This window comes from Lethenteron reissneri, chromosome 44, assembly GCF_015708825.2.
Source record: "Lethenteron reissneri isolate LAM-NWPU_2019-01 chromosome 44, ASM1570882v1, whole genome shotgun sequence".
Lineage (NCBI taxonomy): Eukaryota > Metazoa > Chordata > Hyperoartia > Petromyzontiformes > Petromyzontidae > Lethenteron > Lethenteron reissneri.
In genome coordinates this window covers 10,629,162-10,648,144 of record NC_083822.1, presented here as the reverse complement: position 1 = coordinate 10,648,144, position 18,983 = coordinate 10,629,162, and the positions used below count along the sequence as shown (strand labels likewise).

The 18,983-nt window shown below is 55.7% G+C and overlaps 1 protein-coding gene across 4 annotated transcripts in view; it reads left to right on the top strand.

The window, feature by feature from the left end:
• Positions 1–15,616, top strand: part of LOC133353605 (rho GTPase-activating protein 44-like) — an 87,604-nt gene extending 71,988 nt beyond the window's left edge. Inside the window, exons 14-24 of one of the 4 annotated variants that reach the window (XM_061569979.1) lie at positions 597–710; positions 1,991–2,082; positions 2,456–2,738; positions 4,825–4,842; positions 6,930–7,331; positions 7,932–8,567; positions 9,309–9,448; positions 10,560–10,723; positions 11,737–11,959; positions 13,721–13,762; positions 14,645–14,782. In XM_061569979.1, the coding sequence (XP_061425963.1) occupies positions 597–710; positions 1,991–2,082; positions 2,456–2,738; positions 4,825–4,842; positions 6,930–7,331; positions 7,932–8,567; positions 9,309–9,448; positions 10,560–10,723; positions 11,737–11,959; positions 13,721–13,728 (2,080 nt within the window). In that variant the 3' untranslated portion in view covers positions 13,729–13,762; positions 14,645–14,782. Of the gene's footprint in view, positions 1–596; positions 711–1,990; positions 2,083–2,455; positions 2,739–4,824; positions 4,843–6,929; positions 7,332–7,931; positions 8,568–9,308; positions 9,449–10,559; positions 10,724–11,736; positions 11,960–13,720; positions 13,763–14,644 lie in introns of all 4 variants that reach the window. The other 3 variants (XM_061569977.1, XM_061569978.1, XM_061569980.1) reach the window with 3 other exon arrangements.
• Positions 15,617–18,983: the final 3,367 nt, after the last annotated feature.

Sequence of the window (18,983 nt, the reverse complement as noted above, 5' to 3'; positions counted from 1 at the left end):
CCTGGCCGCAAATGATAGCTCAACGAAGTGGCTGATCACGTGGAAATTTCTAGCAGCCAAATTAATCTAAATAATGTAAACGCTGACATGGCTGTCCGCTGTGCCTCCGTTGCCCGGGATGTGGTGGAGGAACGTACCGGCCGGCATGAGGGGTCACTGCGCCCCTCCTCCTCCTCCCGTGGTGACCTGAACTGACCCGACAACAGATTCTTGCGGTAGATGGAATGGAAGCGGTAATGCACTTTAATTTGCTAAGTAACTGCCGAGGGACGTGCAAAATGCAAAAAATTAGGTCGTCGTGACGGAGGAGGCTCCCTTATTCTTTATTACATTTTTAAAAACCAACAAAAATATAAAATATTTCAGCGGAAATTGCCTCTCGCTAATGCCACCGCATCCTAGGGGGGGGCTGGTCACACGAGGAGTCACGCGTAGGTGCCGAGCGCTCGCGCGGTCGTGCAAACCTCCGCCGGGGAGCGCGTGACCGACCCGCGTCGAGTGTCTCTTCGTCTCGGCGTCTGCGAGCGTCCCGGGCGCCCGTTAACGCGGCCGCCCCCCCCCCCCTCCCCCTGTCGTGCGGGCGGGCGGTGCGCAAGGTACCTGGTGAAGTTCTTCTCCAAACTCTCGGAGCACCAGGACGAGAACAAGATGACGGCGAGCAACATGGCCATCGTGCTGGGGCCCAACATGCTGTGGTCGCCCAACGAAGCGTGAGTGGCAGACGCGGAAACGGCAGCGTCCGGCGCGAACTCACGAGCCCCGGGGTGAGGGCTGCCACTTTCCCAGTTCCACGTGGGCAGTGGTAGGAGGGGAGACGGTGACGTCGGTGATGTATATATCTGTGTTGAACTTTATTTTCTTGTGTCTTTCGGTAAAGTCACGTAGATAGGTACGTGACTTTGCCGAAAGACCCAAGATTTATGTTGAACTTCTTTCGCACCATACGTAGCCAATCGTGTTCATTGGAGGTGCGGGGGAAGGACAACAACAAACTAAACACAAAAGCAGCTCGAAAAAAATTCGTTTGTTGATCTATATGATTTACAAGTGCACAGCTGAAGCGGCTTTCTAATATCGTAGGGAAGAGCGTTCCAGACGGCCGCAGAAGCGCATCTGAAAGCGCCGCGTAATGCGGTGACCGTCTTTGTTCGATAGCTAGCCAAAAGCCGCTCCTGCGAGGATGACCGGAGTTGGCGTGGTGATGGTTTACGCTCCTGGACGAGATCAGCAAGGTATTGTGGTTCATCTGTCTCAAGCACTTTGTGTGTAATTAGTGTGACCTTTTAATGTATTCGTTCGGCGGTCATCGCCTAGCAGCGGTCGTCACCTGGTAGCGATGGACACCTTAGTTGCGCGACGCTAGTCAGGTGCTTCCTGTGATTTTCCAACGTTATTGCCACCGTATATGATTATGTTGGCAGTAGTAGGTGAGCGGTGATTATCTATGATGTATGGAATTGGAGGGTCAGGTAAAAGCTCAGGAATTGTGAAGGAAAAACAATTATTTTAGCGTGATAAAAAAACACACTAAAATAACTTGTAGTTGCGCGTGATGAACGACGCATTCGAATCGTCAAATACTACTGCGTGGGTTTTTGCGGAAGTGCTGTACAGCTCTCCGATGCTTTCAAGGCGCTCCCAGCACACGGAGCCAAACGCCAAACGTTGCGGCGAGCAACACGCGGCACAACCTGACAACACATCGGAGAGCCGGGCATTCAAATGTCAGAGAGAAACCGATCGACAGAGCGTGCGAAATTAACAAAGAAACCCCCGGTCATGACGTGGCCTGGGAGAAGCCAAACACGGAGCGTGCGCAACAGCGGCGAGAGCCGCCACCCTGGAACAACATCCTGTGATATGCGGTCACGTGACCTCCTCCACGTGGCCATGTGACCCTCCCCTTACCGGCCGCGCGAACCCTCCACCCTCTGTAGCCGTACGACGTCAGCTTGTGGTCATGTGACCCCCCCCCCTCCCCCGTGTGCAGGAGCATGACGGACATGATGACGACGGTGTCGCTGCACACGGGCGGCATCATTGAGCCCATCATCCAGAACGCCAACTGGTTCTTCCCTGGAGGTCAGTGGCCTTCCTGAATAGTGGCTAGGAGATGTTATCTGCCTCGCCTGCTATGCAGGAGGTCGTGGGTTCGATCCCAGCCCTGACGCCTGCTGCTGTATATTTGGAGTTGTGTGCGTGTGTCTCTCTCCCCGCGGTCGCGTGGATTCTTCTCCAGCTCATCTGGTTTATTCCCTCCACATTTATAATCAGCATCACGCGTTTAGAGTATTTGGCTGCTATACATTTCCACACGGGAAGTCACTTTGTTGACCTATCAGTTGTGATAGCCAGGTCGCTTCTGGAAAAAGAGCTATATGGGCCTTGCCAGGTAAAATAAAAAAATGTTTAGTATCGGATATGATTGTTTGGTTGTTGTTGTTATTGATTCCAGAACTGGATTTTGGGGTGACGGCCAATAGCGGTGCGTCCAGCCCCACCCAGACGAACCACAATGCCAACCACGAGATTCCGGCCATCATCGGTGGGGCTACCACCCCAGTCGTGGGCTCCGTGGGCTCCGTGGGGTCCATGGGCTCCGTGGGCTCCGTGGGGTCCGGGGGACCTCCAGAGGGAGGAGGGGGCACTGGGGGGGGGTCCCCCGAGACGGAGCTCAAGGAGCCGAGGCCTCACAGCATCGCCACCGACAACGTGTCCATGGAGTTCCGCAAGGACGGGTGAGCACAGAGAGCCGTAGACTCACACAGACACCCATAGACTCACACAGACACCCATAGACTCACACAGACACCCATAGACTCACACAGAGAGCTATGGACTCACTCGCACAGAGAGCCATAGACTCACACAGACACCCATAGACTTACACAGAGAGCCATAGACTTACTCGCACAGAGAGCCGTAGACTCACACAGACACCCATAGACTTACACAGAGAGCCATAGACTTACTCGCACAGAGAGCCATAGACTCACTCGCACAGAGAGCCATAGACTCACTCGCACAGAGAGCCATAGACTCACTCGCACAGAGAGCCATAGACTCACACAGACACCCATAGACTTACACAGAGAGCCATAGACTTACTCGCACAGAGAGCCGTAGACTCACACAGACACCCATAGACTTACACAGAGAGCCATAGACTTACTCGCACAGAGAGCCGTAGACTCACACAGACACCCATAGACTCACACAGAGAGCCATGGACTCACTTGCACAGAGCCATAGACTCACACAGACACCCATAGACTCACACAGAGAGCCATGGACTCACTCGCACAGAGAGCCATAGAATCACACAGACACCCATAGACTTACACAGAGAGCCATAGACTTACTCGCACAGAGAGCCATAGACTCACTCGCACAGAGAGCCATAGACTCACTCGCACAGAGAGCCATAGACTCACTCGCACAGAGAGCCATAGACTCACACAGACACCCATAGACTTACACAGAGAGCCATAGACTTACTCGCACAGAGAGCCGTAGACTCACACAGACACCCATAGACTTACACAGAGAGCCATGGACTTACTCGCACAGAGAGCCGTAGACTCACACAGACACCCATAGACTCACACAGAGAGCCATGGACTCACTCGCACAGAAAGCCATAGAATCACACAGACACCCATAGACTTACACAGAGAGCCATAGACTTACTCGCACAGAGAGCCATAGACTCACTCGCACAGAGAGCCATAGACTCACTCGCACAGAGAGCCATAGACTCACTCGCACAGAGAGCCATAGACTCACTCGCACAGAGAGCCATAGACTCACTCGCACAGAAAGCTATAGACTCACTCGCACAGAGAGCCATAGACTCACTCGCACAGAGAAACATAGACTCACTTGCACAGAGAGCCATAGACTCACGCTCACAGAGAGCCATAGACTCGCTCGCACAGAGAAACATAGACTCACTCGCACAGAGAGCCATAGACTCACTCACACAGAGAGACATAGACTCACTCACACATAGAGCCATAGACTCACTCACACAGAGACCCATAGACTCACTCGCACAGAGAGCCACAGACTCACTCGCACAGAGAGCCACAGACTCGAAACACAGAGAGCCTTAGACTCGCACAGACAGCCTTAGACTCGCACAGACAGCCTTAGACTTACAGCGAGACCCATAGCCTCACACAGAGCCGCAGACTTAAATAGTTAGCCTTACTCAGCAACCACACAGGGTTCTCAGTGGAGCTCACTGCTCAGGGTTAGAAATAAAAATCAAACCCTAAATGGATTTCACATGGATGGACTTCTGGATGCAATTCATATGACCTGTTCTGAGACTTTTCTAGGTAGACCCGGCCTAAAATGAGCGCCCGGTGCAGTGCAAACATCAGCACTGGGGAGATAAAAGTGGTCGAGCGTGCGGCTAGCTGCACTGACCGGCTCATGCACCGTGCCGCTCTTAATAGGCGCTCGCTAACACCACTTTCCCCCAGGACGTCGGTGTAGCCTACATAGCCTACGTGCATCCTGCTGTACATGTGTGTGGAACAGTGGCACCGTGGGAGCGCAGGTAGCGGCGTCTGTCGGTCATCTCTGTGCGTTAACCCGCAACACCTGGGTCTATCCCATGACCTCGTATGCCGGCGAGCTTTAACATATCACGGCGCCTCGGAGTGCACCTAACCTGGCACCGGCACGGTGGTGTCCTCACCGTTGCATTGTGGCGATTGTCGGCTGTTGTTGCCGTGGTCGTCGCAGTCGCTGCTGCCCGTGTGTCCGTACTAACAACCTTACGGTGTCTCTTTAACCCCTTCAATGCTGCCTCAGCCTTCGGAAAATCCAAAGGTACTACAAGACACCTTAACCCTCCGCTGCCTGACACTCGGTAACGCGGCGGCAGGAGGGCTGTTGATAATTGCCCCCACCACCACACCCACCCCCCTCCGCCGCCGGAGGAAATGAAACGTGAAATGTTTAGCAGAAAACGAAATAAAAATAAGGAGTGACCGCATCCAGCTGGTGCGCTGGGCGGACAGATTTAGCGCGCTGCCAGTCCGCGTGAACGGAGGCCAAGCCCACGGGTGGACGTCCCGAGCGTTCCCGTGACGACGAGGTGTCTGGCACGACCTACTTTCGAATCGCTGTTTCAAATGTTGTTCGGAAGCCACTGGAGTGCTATACACTTTTAAGTCTCGATTGAACTGCTTCTCTTGTTGTTGTCCCCCCCCCCCCCCCCCCGTACGTCTGATTAGCGCGGTTGGCTACGTACGGTTGCGAAAGAAGTTCAACATATATACCGTACATTGGCGTATGTGTTATTTTTTTTGCTGTACATAGCCAACCGTGCTGATCGGAAGTGAAGCATCTGTTGGGATGTCTCGCGGAATAGTAGTGTGACCCTCCGTGTTAGAGAGTGGCCCACGGAAGGGGATATGGCAGAGCTACGTCCGAGACACTCTCTCGAGCAACCCTCTGGTCCGCAACGTAGAGGGGGCAGCTTTGTGCCACCCACTCTCCCACTGGGAGCAACGTTTGTCGCGTGATAATTAAAAGGATAGTTTTCCATCGATAACTGGATAAATTCCAGCTCTGAGAGTTAGAGGCTGAGTCTATCGACTCGCTAAACGTATTGTCCCCCCCCCCTCCCCCTGCACGTCTGATTATCGTGGTTGGCTACGTACAGTCGCGAAAGAAATCCATTGCAGGGTAGTGCCATTCAGACGAGCGCTAATCACACGGTGTGGCCGCTATGAAGACAGAGAGTCGCGCTTCTCCCTGCTAATGGGGGGGTGGTGGGGTGGGGAGGATGCAGCGCACGATCGTAGACATCTTCGTAGATTCCTTCCTTGTCCGATTGCTTCGCGCCGCCTGATCGGCCTCTCTCAGCACGCCTTCGAGTTTGAATGCGGCGTCACTTTTTTTTATAAAAGCGTCCCGCGCGATGGCCCCGTTGCATTGGGGCGTGACGTTGCGGTTCGGGCCCAGCCGTAGCCACGTTCACCGCTCGTTGCAGTCGGTCCGCGGTTGTACTAGGAGCCGTCTGCATCACAGGGGACGTTAAAGGGATCTCCTGGCGGCGTTCAAGATCGGTGGAGCACTGCGCGTTGGAATCGGGCTCCAAATTTGGCAAATTCGAAAAATGTATCCCCAACAAACTTCATCGGTTGGGATGACACGCGGAGCAACAAATGCCCCTTACTGTGAGCCGACTGCAGACTTTGTTATTGAGAGCCGTGCAATGTAAGAACGGCGCAAACACCAAACGTGCTCGGTTACAATTATCTACCTTTTATTACTCTTGTTATGATTGCAACACCAGCGGCTGTGATGTCACTGTTGTGCGCACCGACTAAATAAGAACTCTCTGCAGCGTTTGGGTTCCGTGCTCTTTTCAGTGAGCAATACGGAAGTGCTCCGCTGCATTGGTGGCGCACAGCCAGGGATGGAAATGCCACATTTGAAACTACAATATTTTTTTTTTATTTTACCAGGCAAGGCCCACTGAGCTATATAGCTTTTTTTCAGAAGTGACCTGGGCGCAAATGATAGCTCAACTAAGCGGCTTATGTGGCAATATATAGCAGCCGAATACTCTAAACGCTTGTATATTCTAAATGTGGTGGGGAAAACCGGAGAACCCGGAGAAACATGCACACGAACACAGGGAGAGAGAGAGATAACAAACTCCAAATACAACAGCAGGCGTCAGGGTCGGGATTGAACCCACGACCTCCTGTATACCAGGCAAGGTAGTTAACATCTCGCCACCGCGGACGCCCTTAATTTCCGCGGTGTGGGCCGGTCTCTGAATGGGGCGACCGCGAGCGAGTAGACTCTGTGGCCGGCGTGCTCGCTCGCTCTCAAGCGACCGCGGTGGCTGTGGCGGGGCACTTCCGTGTTGATCTGCCTCCTCCTCACCCCCACCCCCGCAGCATGGGCGTGCGCGTCATGGACACGGACTGGATGGCGCGCCGTGGGGGCCCCATGGGCTCGGGGAGCTCGCTGTGTGGGGGGGGCGCGGGGCCCCCCGGCTTCTCGGGCAGCGTGCGCCGTGCGGCGTCCACATCCGGCGGGGAGCAGTCTCCCGGCGCCGACGCCACCCCGCTGGAATCGCCGCTCAGCCCCGGGCCGTCGCTCCACCCTGCCGCCGCCGCCGCTGGCGCCGCGCCCCCCGCGCCCCCCGCGCCCCCACTGCCGCCCGTCCCTCCCGTGCCCCCCAGCACTCCTCCGGTCGCACCCGTGGCGGCGACCCCCTCCGCCGCCACGGTCGCCCCCGCCGCGCCCTCGGCCCCGACGCCGCCGGTCGTCCCGCGGCACCACATGGAGGAGGCCGGGTGAGTGAGTGCATGACGTCGTGCCGGGGAGGGGAACGTGTTGGGGGTGGTGGGATGGGGGGGGGGGGGCACCCGGGCGGCACCCGCAGCATCCAGTCCACATTTTGCCGAATACGAGAATCTACTTACAAATTGACTAAATCTGGAAGCCGCGTAGCAAAATGTCCCCCTACTGGGAGACTGATGCCTGCTTGCAGGGCGTTGCTCTATTCACCTTGTGACACGCAGGGGCAGCTGCCACCGGGGGTGCCTTGCTGTAGGGTGCCTCCAGATATACTGGAGGCACCCTACAGCTTTTGCGTTTGCCGTGCTCGCGCAGTCAATCGCGCAGTCAATCGCGCGGGCCGTTGCGTCCAAGGTGTTCACGGTTCCGGCCCGTGTTTGGCCATGCCCGCCTGTCAGCCCACTCGTTTCGCAGGTGCTCACTGCCTTGTCTCCTCCCTTGTTGTGTCTTAACAGCGAGCACTACTCACTGCCTTGTCTCCTCCCTTGTTGTGTCTAAGAGTGAGCACTGACTCACTGCCTTGTCTCCTCCCTTGTTGTGTCTCACAGCGAGCAATGGCTCACTGCCCTGTCTCCTCCCTTGTTGTGTCTTAACAGCGAGCACTGGCTCCAGTCCAGGCGGCTGGCTTTCCACTGTCCCCCTTCCTCCTCCTCTTCCTCCTTCTCCTCTTCCTCCCTGGAGGAGCGGCCCCCGCCCACCACGAGCTCATTCCACCCAACGAAGCCCCCCGTGGCCGACGGGCTGTTCGGGGGCTCCAGCACACTGCCCACTTCGCCGCAGAAACGGGCGGCGCTGGGCCACTGTGCCCCACCGACGCTCCAGATCCACCACCACCAGCATCCGCAGCAGCCGCAGCAGCCGCATCAGCAGCAGCCGCATCAGCAGCACCATCACCCCCTTCAGCATCATCTACAACATCACCCTCTCCAGCTGCAGCAGCAGCAACAACAGCAGCAGCAGCTGCATCAACAGCAGCAGCAGCACTATGACATAAACTACAACCCTCGGCCTACCTACATCGCGATTCCCAAGCAGCCGTCCCCGTCGGACACTCACGTGCCGGAGCCCGGCACGGCACCGCCCGTTTACATGAAGACGCCGCTGCTGCTCACCAAGCGCGCCACCCTGGGCGGGCAGACGACGGGGACGCTGGGGCCCACGGGGGGCGGCTCCTCCTCCGGCCGCACCGTCGGCTGTGGCTGCGCCCGAGAGGGCAGGCCTGGTCTGTATAGGTAACGACGGCACGCCCGAGAGCCCCATCGCACCGGTAAAACCGCCGCGGCGCCTTCCCGGTGCCGCGTCGCGTCTCCCCCGTGCCTCCCGTTGCGAGCGAGGATCCTTCCGGCGCGACGACACAAATTCTGTCCTCCGTCGTCCTGAGCCCGAACCCTGTCCATGCGTGTGCGACCCTGCATGGCGCTAACCCCCTCCATGCATGCCGGAGCGTAGCGTCGCGCCGGGATAGCATCACCGTCATCGCTGCCTCCTCCTCCGCATGCCCCTGGAGCCATCTCTCTCGCCAGCGCTCGCTCGCGGCCCAAGCATCGCGGACAGAACGCATCCGGGGTGCGGCTCGCCGGGCCGTCGGTGCGTGGCCACCGTGCTCCGGGGACATTGCTGGTCCATTCCCGCATGCGGCAGCCGCTCCCCGATGGATGAGCGGAGTTTGACGGCGTCCCGGCCCAGCGGATTCACTCGCCTGCTTCTTCCATCCCATCCTGCCCTTGTGTCCTCCGGACCCATATGCGCGCACGCACGCGCGTGTGTGCGTGCGCTCATCTCTGTGTACTAACTTCGCCATCTCCCATCTCTGACCTTCACCTTCTGAGCTCACGGCCTCACGATGGCCGTCGCTACCATTGCAGCGGCGCCTGCGGCTGAACCCCTGTACTACACCTGTACTACACCTGTACGTGTGCTTGCCGCTTGTAGTTTGTCCGCCCTCTCTAAGCGGAGGCCGCTGTTCCCTTCAGCACACTGAGGAGCTCGGGCAAGGACAGCGCCATGCAGAAGAGCTGCACGCTGCCAGCGCACGCTGGGTCCGGCCTCGCCCAGATCAGCATCGGCGCCAACCAGACGCTGTCCGGCCCCAGTCCCGGCCTCGGCCGCAGAGGTACGGCCTCCGCCCCCCATGGGCGGACTCGCGCGACGGACGACGGGTTTCGCGCAGCGATCGAAAACCTTGAGCCCACCGAAGGTCGATCGCCTCTTTCACTGCGAGGCCCTTGCCGTGGCAGCTGTGAATGAGCACGTGTTGATTAAAGTACGGGGTTGTCAGGGCTAACGGAAACCCCTCTGGTAGCCGATTAGTACAGCTAAGATGCTTGCTTGCGGTCACGGACAAATGTCGTTTGCGGCGCGTTTAGAAGCGATAGGCCTCTCTCGTGGTGGCGGTCGCATTCAGCCCATAGGTAGGCCCCCCACTCTGGGCCATGAGATGGTGAAGGGACAGCACCACCAGCCCCCTGGTGCGGAAGCGACGCGCGGTGGTCATGGGTGGTGAAACGAATAAACGCCAAAGACCGAAGGGGGGTGGGGAAGACTTGGGGCGCCACGGTGGCGAGATGTTAACTAACTCGCCTGGTATACAGGAGGTCGTGGGTTCGATCTCGACCCTTAACGCCTGTTGTATATTTGGAGTTTGCATGTTCCTGTTCGTGGTTGTGTGGATTTTTCTCCGGGTCCTCCAATTTATCCCTCCACGTTTATAATCAACATCACCACGCGTTTAGAGTATTTAGATTCTATACATTTCCACATGATGATAACCCACTTCATTGGGCTAAAATTTGGTGGCCAGGTCACTTCTGAAAAAGAGCTACATAGCTCAGTGGACCTTGCCTGATAAAATAAAATACTTTAATCGTTTAAAAAATAGTTTTAATGCCCCCCTTCTCTCATCTTCCAATCGCCTAAAAATACCACGTTCCCGAACGTTGCCCCCTAAAGGAGTAGTAGGGCAGTGAGACCATCCACCTTCCATTTCCGCCGCTTGTCGTCCGCGGAACATCTGTAGCTCCCCGCCCCCCCCTCTCTCCGAGTCGCTCGCGCTTTGTCCCGGGCTCTTGTTTAATGAAATTTTTTTTTTTAAATAGCAGTTTCATAAATGGCCACACGCTGCACACGCCTGTGCCACATATCGCCGCGCGCGCCACGTGTCGCCGCGCGTGCGTTTGTATCCCCCGCGTGTGCCGACGGCGCCGTGCTGCGCCCTGCCGCCGCAGCCAGCAAGAAGCCGGCGCCGCCGCCACCGAAGCCGCCCGTCAAGCCGCCCTGTCTGCCGGCGGCGGAGCCGGTCAGCGAGCCGCCCTCCTCGTCCGCGTCGACGAGCCGCTCGTCCACGCCGCCCAGCACGCCCCCCACCAAGGCGGCGCACCCCACGCCCCCCGTACGTCGCGCCCGCGTGGGGGGGGAGGGGGTGGTGGCGGTGCGGGGGTTTGGGGCTTCACGCGACGTGGAGGCTGAACCCGGGATGACCCTGCGAGGGATTTGAGAGTGGACGGAACGGTCTTGACGTGTGGCGCAGTGCGAGCCCCGTGGCGACGGTGGCTAGGAGATGTTAACTACATCGCCTGCTATGCAGAGATGGTCGTGGCTTTGATCCCAACCCTGACGCCTGCTGTATATTGGGAGTTTGCGTTTCCTCTCTCCCCGTGGTCGTGTGGATTTTTCTCTGGGTCCTCCGGTTTTTCCGTTTAGAATCAACATCACCACGCGTTCAGATTATTTGGCTGCCATAAATGTCCACGTGATAAGCCACTTCGTTGAGCTATCATTTGTGGCCAGGTCGCTTCTAAAAAAGAGCCTTAGCTGGTAAAATGAAAATTGTTTCGTTAATAATATAAGAATAGGTTTTAGCCGTTCCGGCACTAAAACAGTTGTGTTAAGATGTTAAAACTCCAAAAAAACACTTTTTGGAAGGAATCATGTCTACAGTAACCACACGTACTTGTGGTGAACATGCAAAAAAAATAATATCTAACACTATGTAACACAATTTTTGTTCCTGGGTATTAAGTGTTATTTCGTAATTGCTTATGCCTAAAAAGTATAGTAGATGGCTATCATTCTCCACAAACTTTGCTTTTGTGACCAGGACAGTGATATTTTGAAATGTACCTATTTTCAATGAGAAAGCGGGCAAATTTGTGTCTTTTCGTTCACATAAAGTCAGAAACAAACGACATATGAATGAAAATGAACATGTATTTATACTAAAGTAATCCAAAAATTACTGCAAAAGTACGTGTTGTTAATGCAGACAGGATTCCTTGCAAAAGGTTTCAATTTGGTGTTTTAACATCTTAACACCTCCTGTTTTATTGCCAGAAAGGGGTAAAACCCATTCTTATATTTTGATGAGCCAACTCGTTCTCTCGCGCGTTCACTTCGCGTCGGCAGAAACCGCCGCCGCTGTCCCCCGCCGACCCCGACGGGGAGAGCTCCGGGCGGATGACCCTGAGCCGCCCGACCCCGCGACCCCGCCAGCGACCCTCCGTGCCACCGCCCCCGCAGCCCCCGGGCCTGCACCCCGGCTCGGCCACGGCGCCGCAGGACTTTAAGAGCCCGACGACGCCGGGCTCCGAGCAGCCCATCCTCAACCACAGGCCCAGCATGTCCACCAGTGAGTGGCGGCACCTTCCACATGACCGCCTGTGTACGCCGTAGTCTCCGCTTTGCCACGAGAGCACTACCGGCCGTACACGTCAGCTGCCTCAGCACTACCGCCAGATGTTCACTACCAGCAGACCACAGAGAAGTGTCTGCACTACCGAGTACACGTAGCCTTCTCAGCACTTACTTCTGGGGTTGCCACGGATTTTGCTTTTCTCAGGATCCTCTGGGTTTTTTTTTTGGTAGCTGTGCTGGAAGATTTGTAAATCTTCCCGGGACATTATAAGTCCCGGGTTTTGTCAGTTGCGTAACACTGCACGGCTCAAGACACTGATTTCACGTGTAGCACTCTCCTCTTCCAGTATTGTGAGATATTGTTCTTCTTCCCGTCATATGTCTCAGTTGTTTGTATTTTTGGAGGTGGCAACCCCAACAGCTACCCTTGCACAGTTACCATTTTTCCTACCACAAGCAAACGTAGCCATCTGCACACCCTCCCACACATACACACAGCCACCTGCACTACCACCCATTCACACAGCCACCTGCACTACCACCAGAGCTGACCATGTGCAGGCCGTGCTCTGAGCACTGCGGGGCCCGCATGTGCCGGTGGTGATGACGCGTCTCGCCACAAGGTTGCGCCGTGTACATGCGGGCGCCGTGCGGGCTTACAAACTACTGTACTGCGCTGATTCCCCATTGCCGCCTGCTGGATCTTGCGACGGCTCGTTTCATCTCCAACCTTTGGCCATGCACGAGCTCATTTTTCCCCGTGCAACTTTTCAACGTGCCCCCCCCCTCTCCCCCCTCTCGTCGTCGACCGTCAGGTCTCGTCTCGACGGTGGATGCCTTGAAATTTCCCCTCCGTCGCGGTTTGTGCGCATGGCGATTCATATCAGAGCTTGCGATCGGCTGCACAAAAGCGTGTGAACGTTGAGCTGCCACTGCTGCGACTCCTGGGTTTGAATCCTGGCAAGCAGCTGGGTTAACACTGGGGGTATGAAAGCACGTTGGACTTCTTTCGCACCGTACGGAGCCAACCGTGCTAATCGGAGGTGCGGGGGAAGGACAATAAGTTTAGTGAGTCCATGGACTCGGCCTCTGCCACCAATAACTGGCTCAATTACAGCTTTGAGAGTTAAACTATCCTTTTAATTATCACGCAGCAAACGTTGCTCCCGGTGGGAGAGTGGGTGGCACAAAGCTGCCCCCTCTACGTTGCGGACCAGAGGGTTGCTCGAGAGAGTGTCTCGGACGTAGCTCTGCCATATCCCCTTCCTTTGGCCACTCTCTAACACGGAGGGTCACACTCCTGTTCTGCGAGACATCCCAACAGATGCTTTACTTCCAATTAGCGCGGTTGGCTAAGTACAGTGCGAAAGAGGTTCAGCATATATACCTCATGACCGTGACCCCAATGGTACAATCGGGATAAAGGTGGGGAAACAGAGGGAATATTATTAACAAAAGGCTAATTTGCCAATTTCCCAGAATCGCGCAAAACCTAACAAAGGCCGCCTCGCCGGTGTCCTCCTCGCATCTCCTTTCACGTCTGCCAAAGTAAAACCTCCGCTGTGCTGTCGTCACAATAACCTCTTGCTTCGTTGGCTCCGAGGGCCGAGGGCCGAGGGCACACCCGCCAAGGGGGGGGGGGGGGAGCAGGGCCTCCATGAGCTGGGCCTCCCTTCTGTGCTTGCTGGGTTTGGTGACGGCTGTCTTTCTCACCGTTGCAATACCTCCCCCCCCCCCTCCGCTTGCTGTCTGGCAGCTGTCTGATTGGGGGAGCTGTGGTTGTACGAGGATGCCGTGGGTAAGATGGACTTTCTTTAAACACTTTTCCGAATTCAGAATAGCGCTGACTTTGCCTTGAACTTCAACCTCGGCCCAGTTTGTCAATTTGTGGGGGGGGGGGGTTCAAATCGGGAGCTTATCGCTTTTTATTTGCATGTTTAAAATATTTTAAAAATATATATATTCCGTCACAAATATAAGCCCTTGTCAACTTTAGAAATCCAGGTTGAGTTTAACGCGCAGCTGAGTGATGTGCGCCGGTGCTGTGCATGTAACACTGGCGATTGCAAGCCGCAGTTTCAGAGTTGTCGAGCTCATCCGCCTCCCACTGCCGAGCCTCACGTGAGCGAAGCTCGCGCGTGAAGCTCCCCTCACAACAACCTAACCGCATCCCAATCATCGCTGCCCTGAGTAAACGCACGCGCTCTACTCCGTAGGGTTCGTCGCGGTTGTGCTGCTGCTGCTGCTGCGTCGTGCTCCGGCGTGTTTTTGTGTTGCGCTGCGTTTCCGTGCGGCGCGACATCACACACGTTTCGATCCGCCTCGCTGGGAGTTTCTTCTGGAGCTGAATTCCTGAAGGAGCCTCCCGGTGGGGGAATAAAACACCGAATTCATCTGCATTTTATGAGGAAGCCACAGGAGCTATGCACTTTTACATCTAGATTGAAAAACTAATTTCTTTAGAACTGCTTTTTGTGTTCAGGTTGTTATCCTTTCCTCGCACCTCCGATTAGCACGGTTGGCTACGTACGGTGCGAAATAAGTTAATAACACCTACACTAAAAACACATGCACCGCCAACGTTTTTGCGTCGGGTTTATTTCACCTCGCCACCAACGAAATACAAAAGCGATAACGCGAATGTAATTGCATCCATTCCCTTCGCCCGCAAACTCTGAAGGCGCGCGCCAGCCGACGGCGCACGGTGCGGCGGTGGCGGCGGACGGGCAGGACGGGCAGAGGTGCCTGGAGGCGACGCCATGCACCCAGCCCAGCAACGGGCACGCCAAGCACTTTGACGCGGAGAGCACCGCCTTCTGAGGGCTGCCCCGGCCTCCACCAAGCGGCGCCGGGCCCGACCACTCGCCAAACAACCCACCACCACCCCCAAACCTCCACCCCACTCTCCACTCCTCTGTCCGTCTCCAGGTTTTTTTTGTTGTAAATAAGGAACGCTCCGTTTGCATCGCAATCTTACGAAGTATTATCAAACTTTCCATGGATTATGCCCGTGCGGTGTGCGTGTTTCTGTCGTCGTCTTTTCTCGTCGTCGTTGTCGTGGTGGGATAATGACCTCAGCCGGCTCAATCGAGGACCACTTCCTTCCCCCTTGTTTACACCGCCCCGTTTTGCCTTGTGTGTGTTTTTTTGCCGGCAACAAGAACGAGCGCCGCTCGCCTTTCGCGAACGACGCTGACGCTGCTGCTGCTGCTGTTGCGAGATGTGTGCTTGCCGAGGATGAGGGGGTGTGGGGGTGTTTATCTCGCGGTTGCCGTGCGGTGTGACCGGGTCCAACAACTGCCATATCCAATGCATGTCTTTGCCTCTATCTCTGTTTTTGTTTTTTTGGACAAAAGCATCTTTGATTTGCCAAATATAGAACTTGATTGTGTTTTTTTTTTTCGCGCAGGAAAGAGAAGGATAACAAATGAGAAAAATTATAATAATATCCATTGATTGTACTGCGAATAGCAGTGAGTATTTAGTCATCTTTGATGTCCATGTATTGTAGATGCAGTATATATTAAAAACACAAGTATTTTCGAGCGGCAGAATTGAACGTTACTCCAGAGAAGATGAGTGCCAGTTAGCTCGCTGTGCCGTGTGCTGTATTGTAAATCTTGGCGATGTAAATAAACCCGTGTGCAGTATTCTTCAGGCCTATAGCGTTCGTCAGTCACGAGGATATCCATGAAGGTACTTGTGTTGCATCTGTGCGCGTCCGTGGTTTGCGGTTGGAAACAAACAAAAAAAGAGCACTCCAAAAAGTAAACGATGTAAAATAAACGGTCTGTTGTTGTGTACCGCAGGCAGTGGGCCGTGTGCTTTGCATGGTTGCATGTTTTACATACCTGCTTAGTTTACAGTGCCGTGTGCAGAGCGCGCGCGGTGTGTGCCGAGAACCAGTGGCGCGTAGCGATCGAGCGTGCGGGGCGGTGCAACGGCACCGGTGCCCACGGGAAAACGGAGCCAGGAGCTCGGCTACGAACCACGCCACGCCAGGGCCACTGGCTGACACCCTGTAAGACCCAGGCTCTGCCAACCACGTTATGCCCGTGCCACTACCTGACACCCCGTGAGACCCAGGCTCTGCCAACCACGTTATGCCCGTGCCACTGCCTGACACCCCGTGAGACCCAGGCTCTGTGCCAACCACGTTATACCTGTGCCACTGCCTGACATCCAAGTTTCCTGCTCCCCCGTGACCGTGACCCTGGGCTGACCGGAGTTGCCTGGACACAGACGATGACGTGGAAGATAGCAGGAGCCGCGGCCACGGCCTGCATGCGAGGACGCTCGTTGAAGGACGTGGTTACATTCGTGAATCCTGTACCTTGATCTATTTGTATATAACGTCAAATACGCGACGACCTCCGATCGTTCACGTGCGACGTGAGAAAAGCAGAAGGCAGGCGGACCGCCCAGTCGGGGAGATGAGGTCAATGCTGCGATTCGGCATTAGCATTTTACGGGGTGATGTGAAGACGTGGCGAGTGAGACACGGTGAGGGAGAGACGGGTAATCGAGACAAGGTGCGGAAGATAGGCTGAGGACAGGTAGCCAGAGACGGTGAGTGACAGAGGATGAGTGACAGGGTAATGGAGACAATGTTGAGTGAGACAGGGCGAGTGAGACACGGTGAGATAGGTAGCGGGAGAAGCCTCTCTGTTACTGGTAGGAACCTCCTAGTTACACCAGCCCACAGGGGATTATTATGTCCGTCCGTCCGTCGTGCATCCAAAAATGGGAGGGGTGGGGCTGGGTGGGGAGGGTGGGGAGGGGCTGGGTGGGGAGGGTGGGGCTGGGTGGGGAGGGTGGGGCTGGGTGGGGGGTGGGAGAGGTGGGGCTGGGTGGGGAGAGGCTGGTCACTCCGTGGTGCCCTTATAAAACTCAACGTTTAACCTACTCACGCCGGCTTGTGCCCGCCCTCACAGTCGGGCATATTTGCGGAATACACCACGCCGCCGTTGACCCTGGCCATTGACCGAGCAACCCAACGTTCCTACCAGCTCCCTCCGCAGGAATGTGTTAAAGTCTCCGAGGTCGATGTTGTTAAACTCGTCAGAGTGGAGGAAGCGAGGCCGTGCATTCGCTGCTCGCGAACCATGGACAGCGGCGCCCACGCGGCGGCGACCCCAAAGCGACGCGGCGATGTTCGAGTCCCGGTCAGGGGGCCGCCTCCTCAGGGATCGCGGGGACCCCTCGATCATCAGGCGGGGCCTGGAACCGCATCCCAGGACCCCACGCCCTCCTCCCGGTCCTCTGAGGGGCAGGGGCCCAACCCGACGGGGCCCAGGGAGACCGCCAGGGGCGCCCTGCCGAGTAGTGGGGGGCCCTGCCTCTGGCGGAACCCCGCAGGAGGCGGGGGGGTCCAGCATCCAGGAGTTCTGCGGTCAGCTGGTAGAGTCCCCTGGACCTTGGTCTCGCGAGTTGGGGAGGGCTTTGATCTCGTGGTCTGAGGATACCAAAGTCAAGGCAGTAGGGTTCCGCGTCTTGGAGGTCTCGATTGTTCGCGGCGCCAGGGTCCAGGAGTTTCCAAGCCGTGTCGGAGATTCTCAGAGTCTGGGAGATTCTCAGAGTCTGGGAGATTCTCAGAGTCTGGGAGATTCTCAGAGTCTGGGAGATTCTCAGAGTCTGGGAGATTCTCAGAGTCTGGGAGATTCTCAGAGTCTGGGAGATTCTCAGAGTCTGGGAGATTCTCAGAGTCTGGGAGATTCTCAGAGTCTGGGAGATTCTCAGAGTCTGGGAGATTCTCAGAGTCTGGGAGATTCTCAGAGTCTGGGAGATTCTCAGAGTCTGGGAGAGTCTCAGAGTCTGGGAGATTCTCAGAGTCTGGGAGAGTCTCAGAGTCTGGGAGATTCTCAGAGTCTGGGAGATTCTCAGAGTCTGGGAGATTCTCAGAGTCTGGGAGATTCTCAGAGTCTGGGAGATTCTCAGAGTCTGGGAGATTCTCAGAGTCTGGGAGATTCTCAGTCTGGGAGAGTCTCAGAGTCTGGGAGATTCTCAGAGTCTGGGAGATTCTCAGAGTCTGGGAGATTCTCAGAGTCTGGGAGATTCTCAGATTCTGGGAGATTCTCAGATTCTGGGAGATTCTCAGAGTCTGGGAGATTCTCAGAGTCTGGGAGATTCTCAGAGTCTGGGAGATTCTCAGAGTCTGGGAGATTCTCAGAGTCTGGGAGATTCTCAGAGTCTGGGAGATTCTCAGAGTCTGGGAGATTCTCAGAGTCTGGGAGATTCTCAGATTCTGGGAGATTCTCAGAGTCTGGGAGATTCTCAGAGTCTGGGAGATTCTCAGAGTCTGGGAGATTCTCAGAGTCTGGGAGATTCTCAGAGTCTGGGAGATTCTCAGAGTCTGGGAGATTCTCAGAGTCTGGGAGATTCTCAGAGTCTGGGAGATTCTCAGAGTCTGGGAGATTCTCAGAGTCTGGGAGATTCTCAGAGTCTGGGAGATTCCCAGAGTCTGGGAGATTCTCAGAGTCTGGGAGATTCTCAGAGTCTGGGAGATTCCCAGAGTCTGGGAGATTCTCAGATTCTGGGAGATTCTCAGAGTCTGGGAGATTCCCAGAGTCTGGGAGATTCTCAGAGTCTGGGAGATTCTCAGAGTCTGGGAGATTCCCAGAGTCTGGGAGATTCTCAGAGTCTGGGAGATTCTCAGAGTCTGGGAGATTCTCAGAGTCTGGGAGATTCCCAGAGTCTGGGAGATTCTCAGAGTCTGGGAGATTCTCAGAGTCTGGGAGATTCTCAGATTCTGGGAGATTCTCAGATTCTGGGAGATTCTCAGAGTCTGGGAGATTCTCAGAGTCTGGGAGATTCTCAGAGTCTGGGAGATTCTCAGAGTCTGGGAGATTCTCAGAGTCTGGGAGATTCTCAAGAGTCTGGGAGATTCTCAGAGTCTGGGAGATTCTCAGAGTCTGGGAGATTCTCAGATTCTGGGAGATTCTCAGAGTCTGGGAGATTCCCAGAGTCTGGGAGATTCTCAGAGTCTGGGAGATTCTCAGATTCTGGGAGATTCTCAGAGT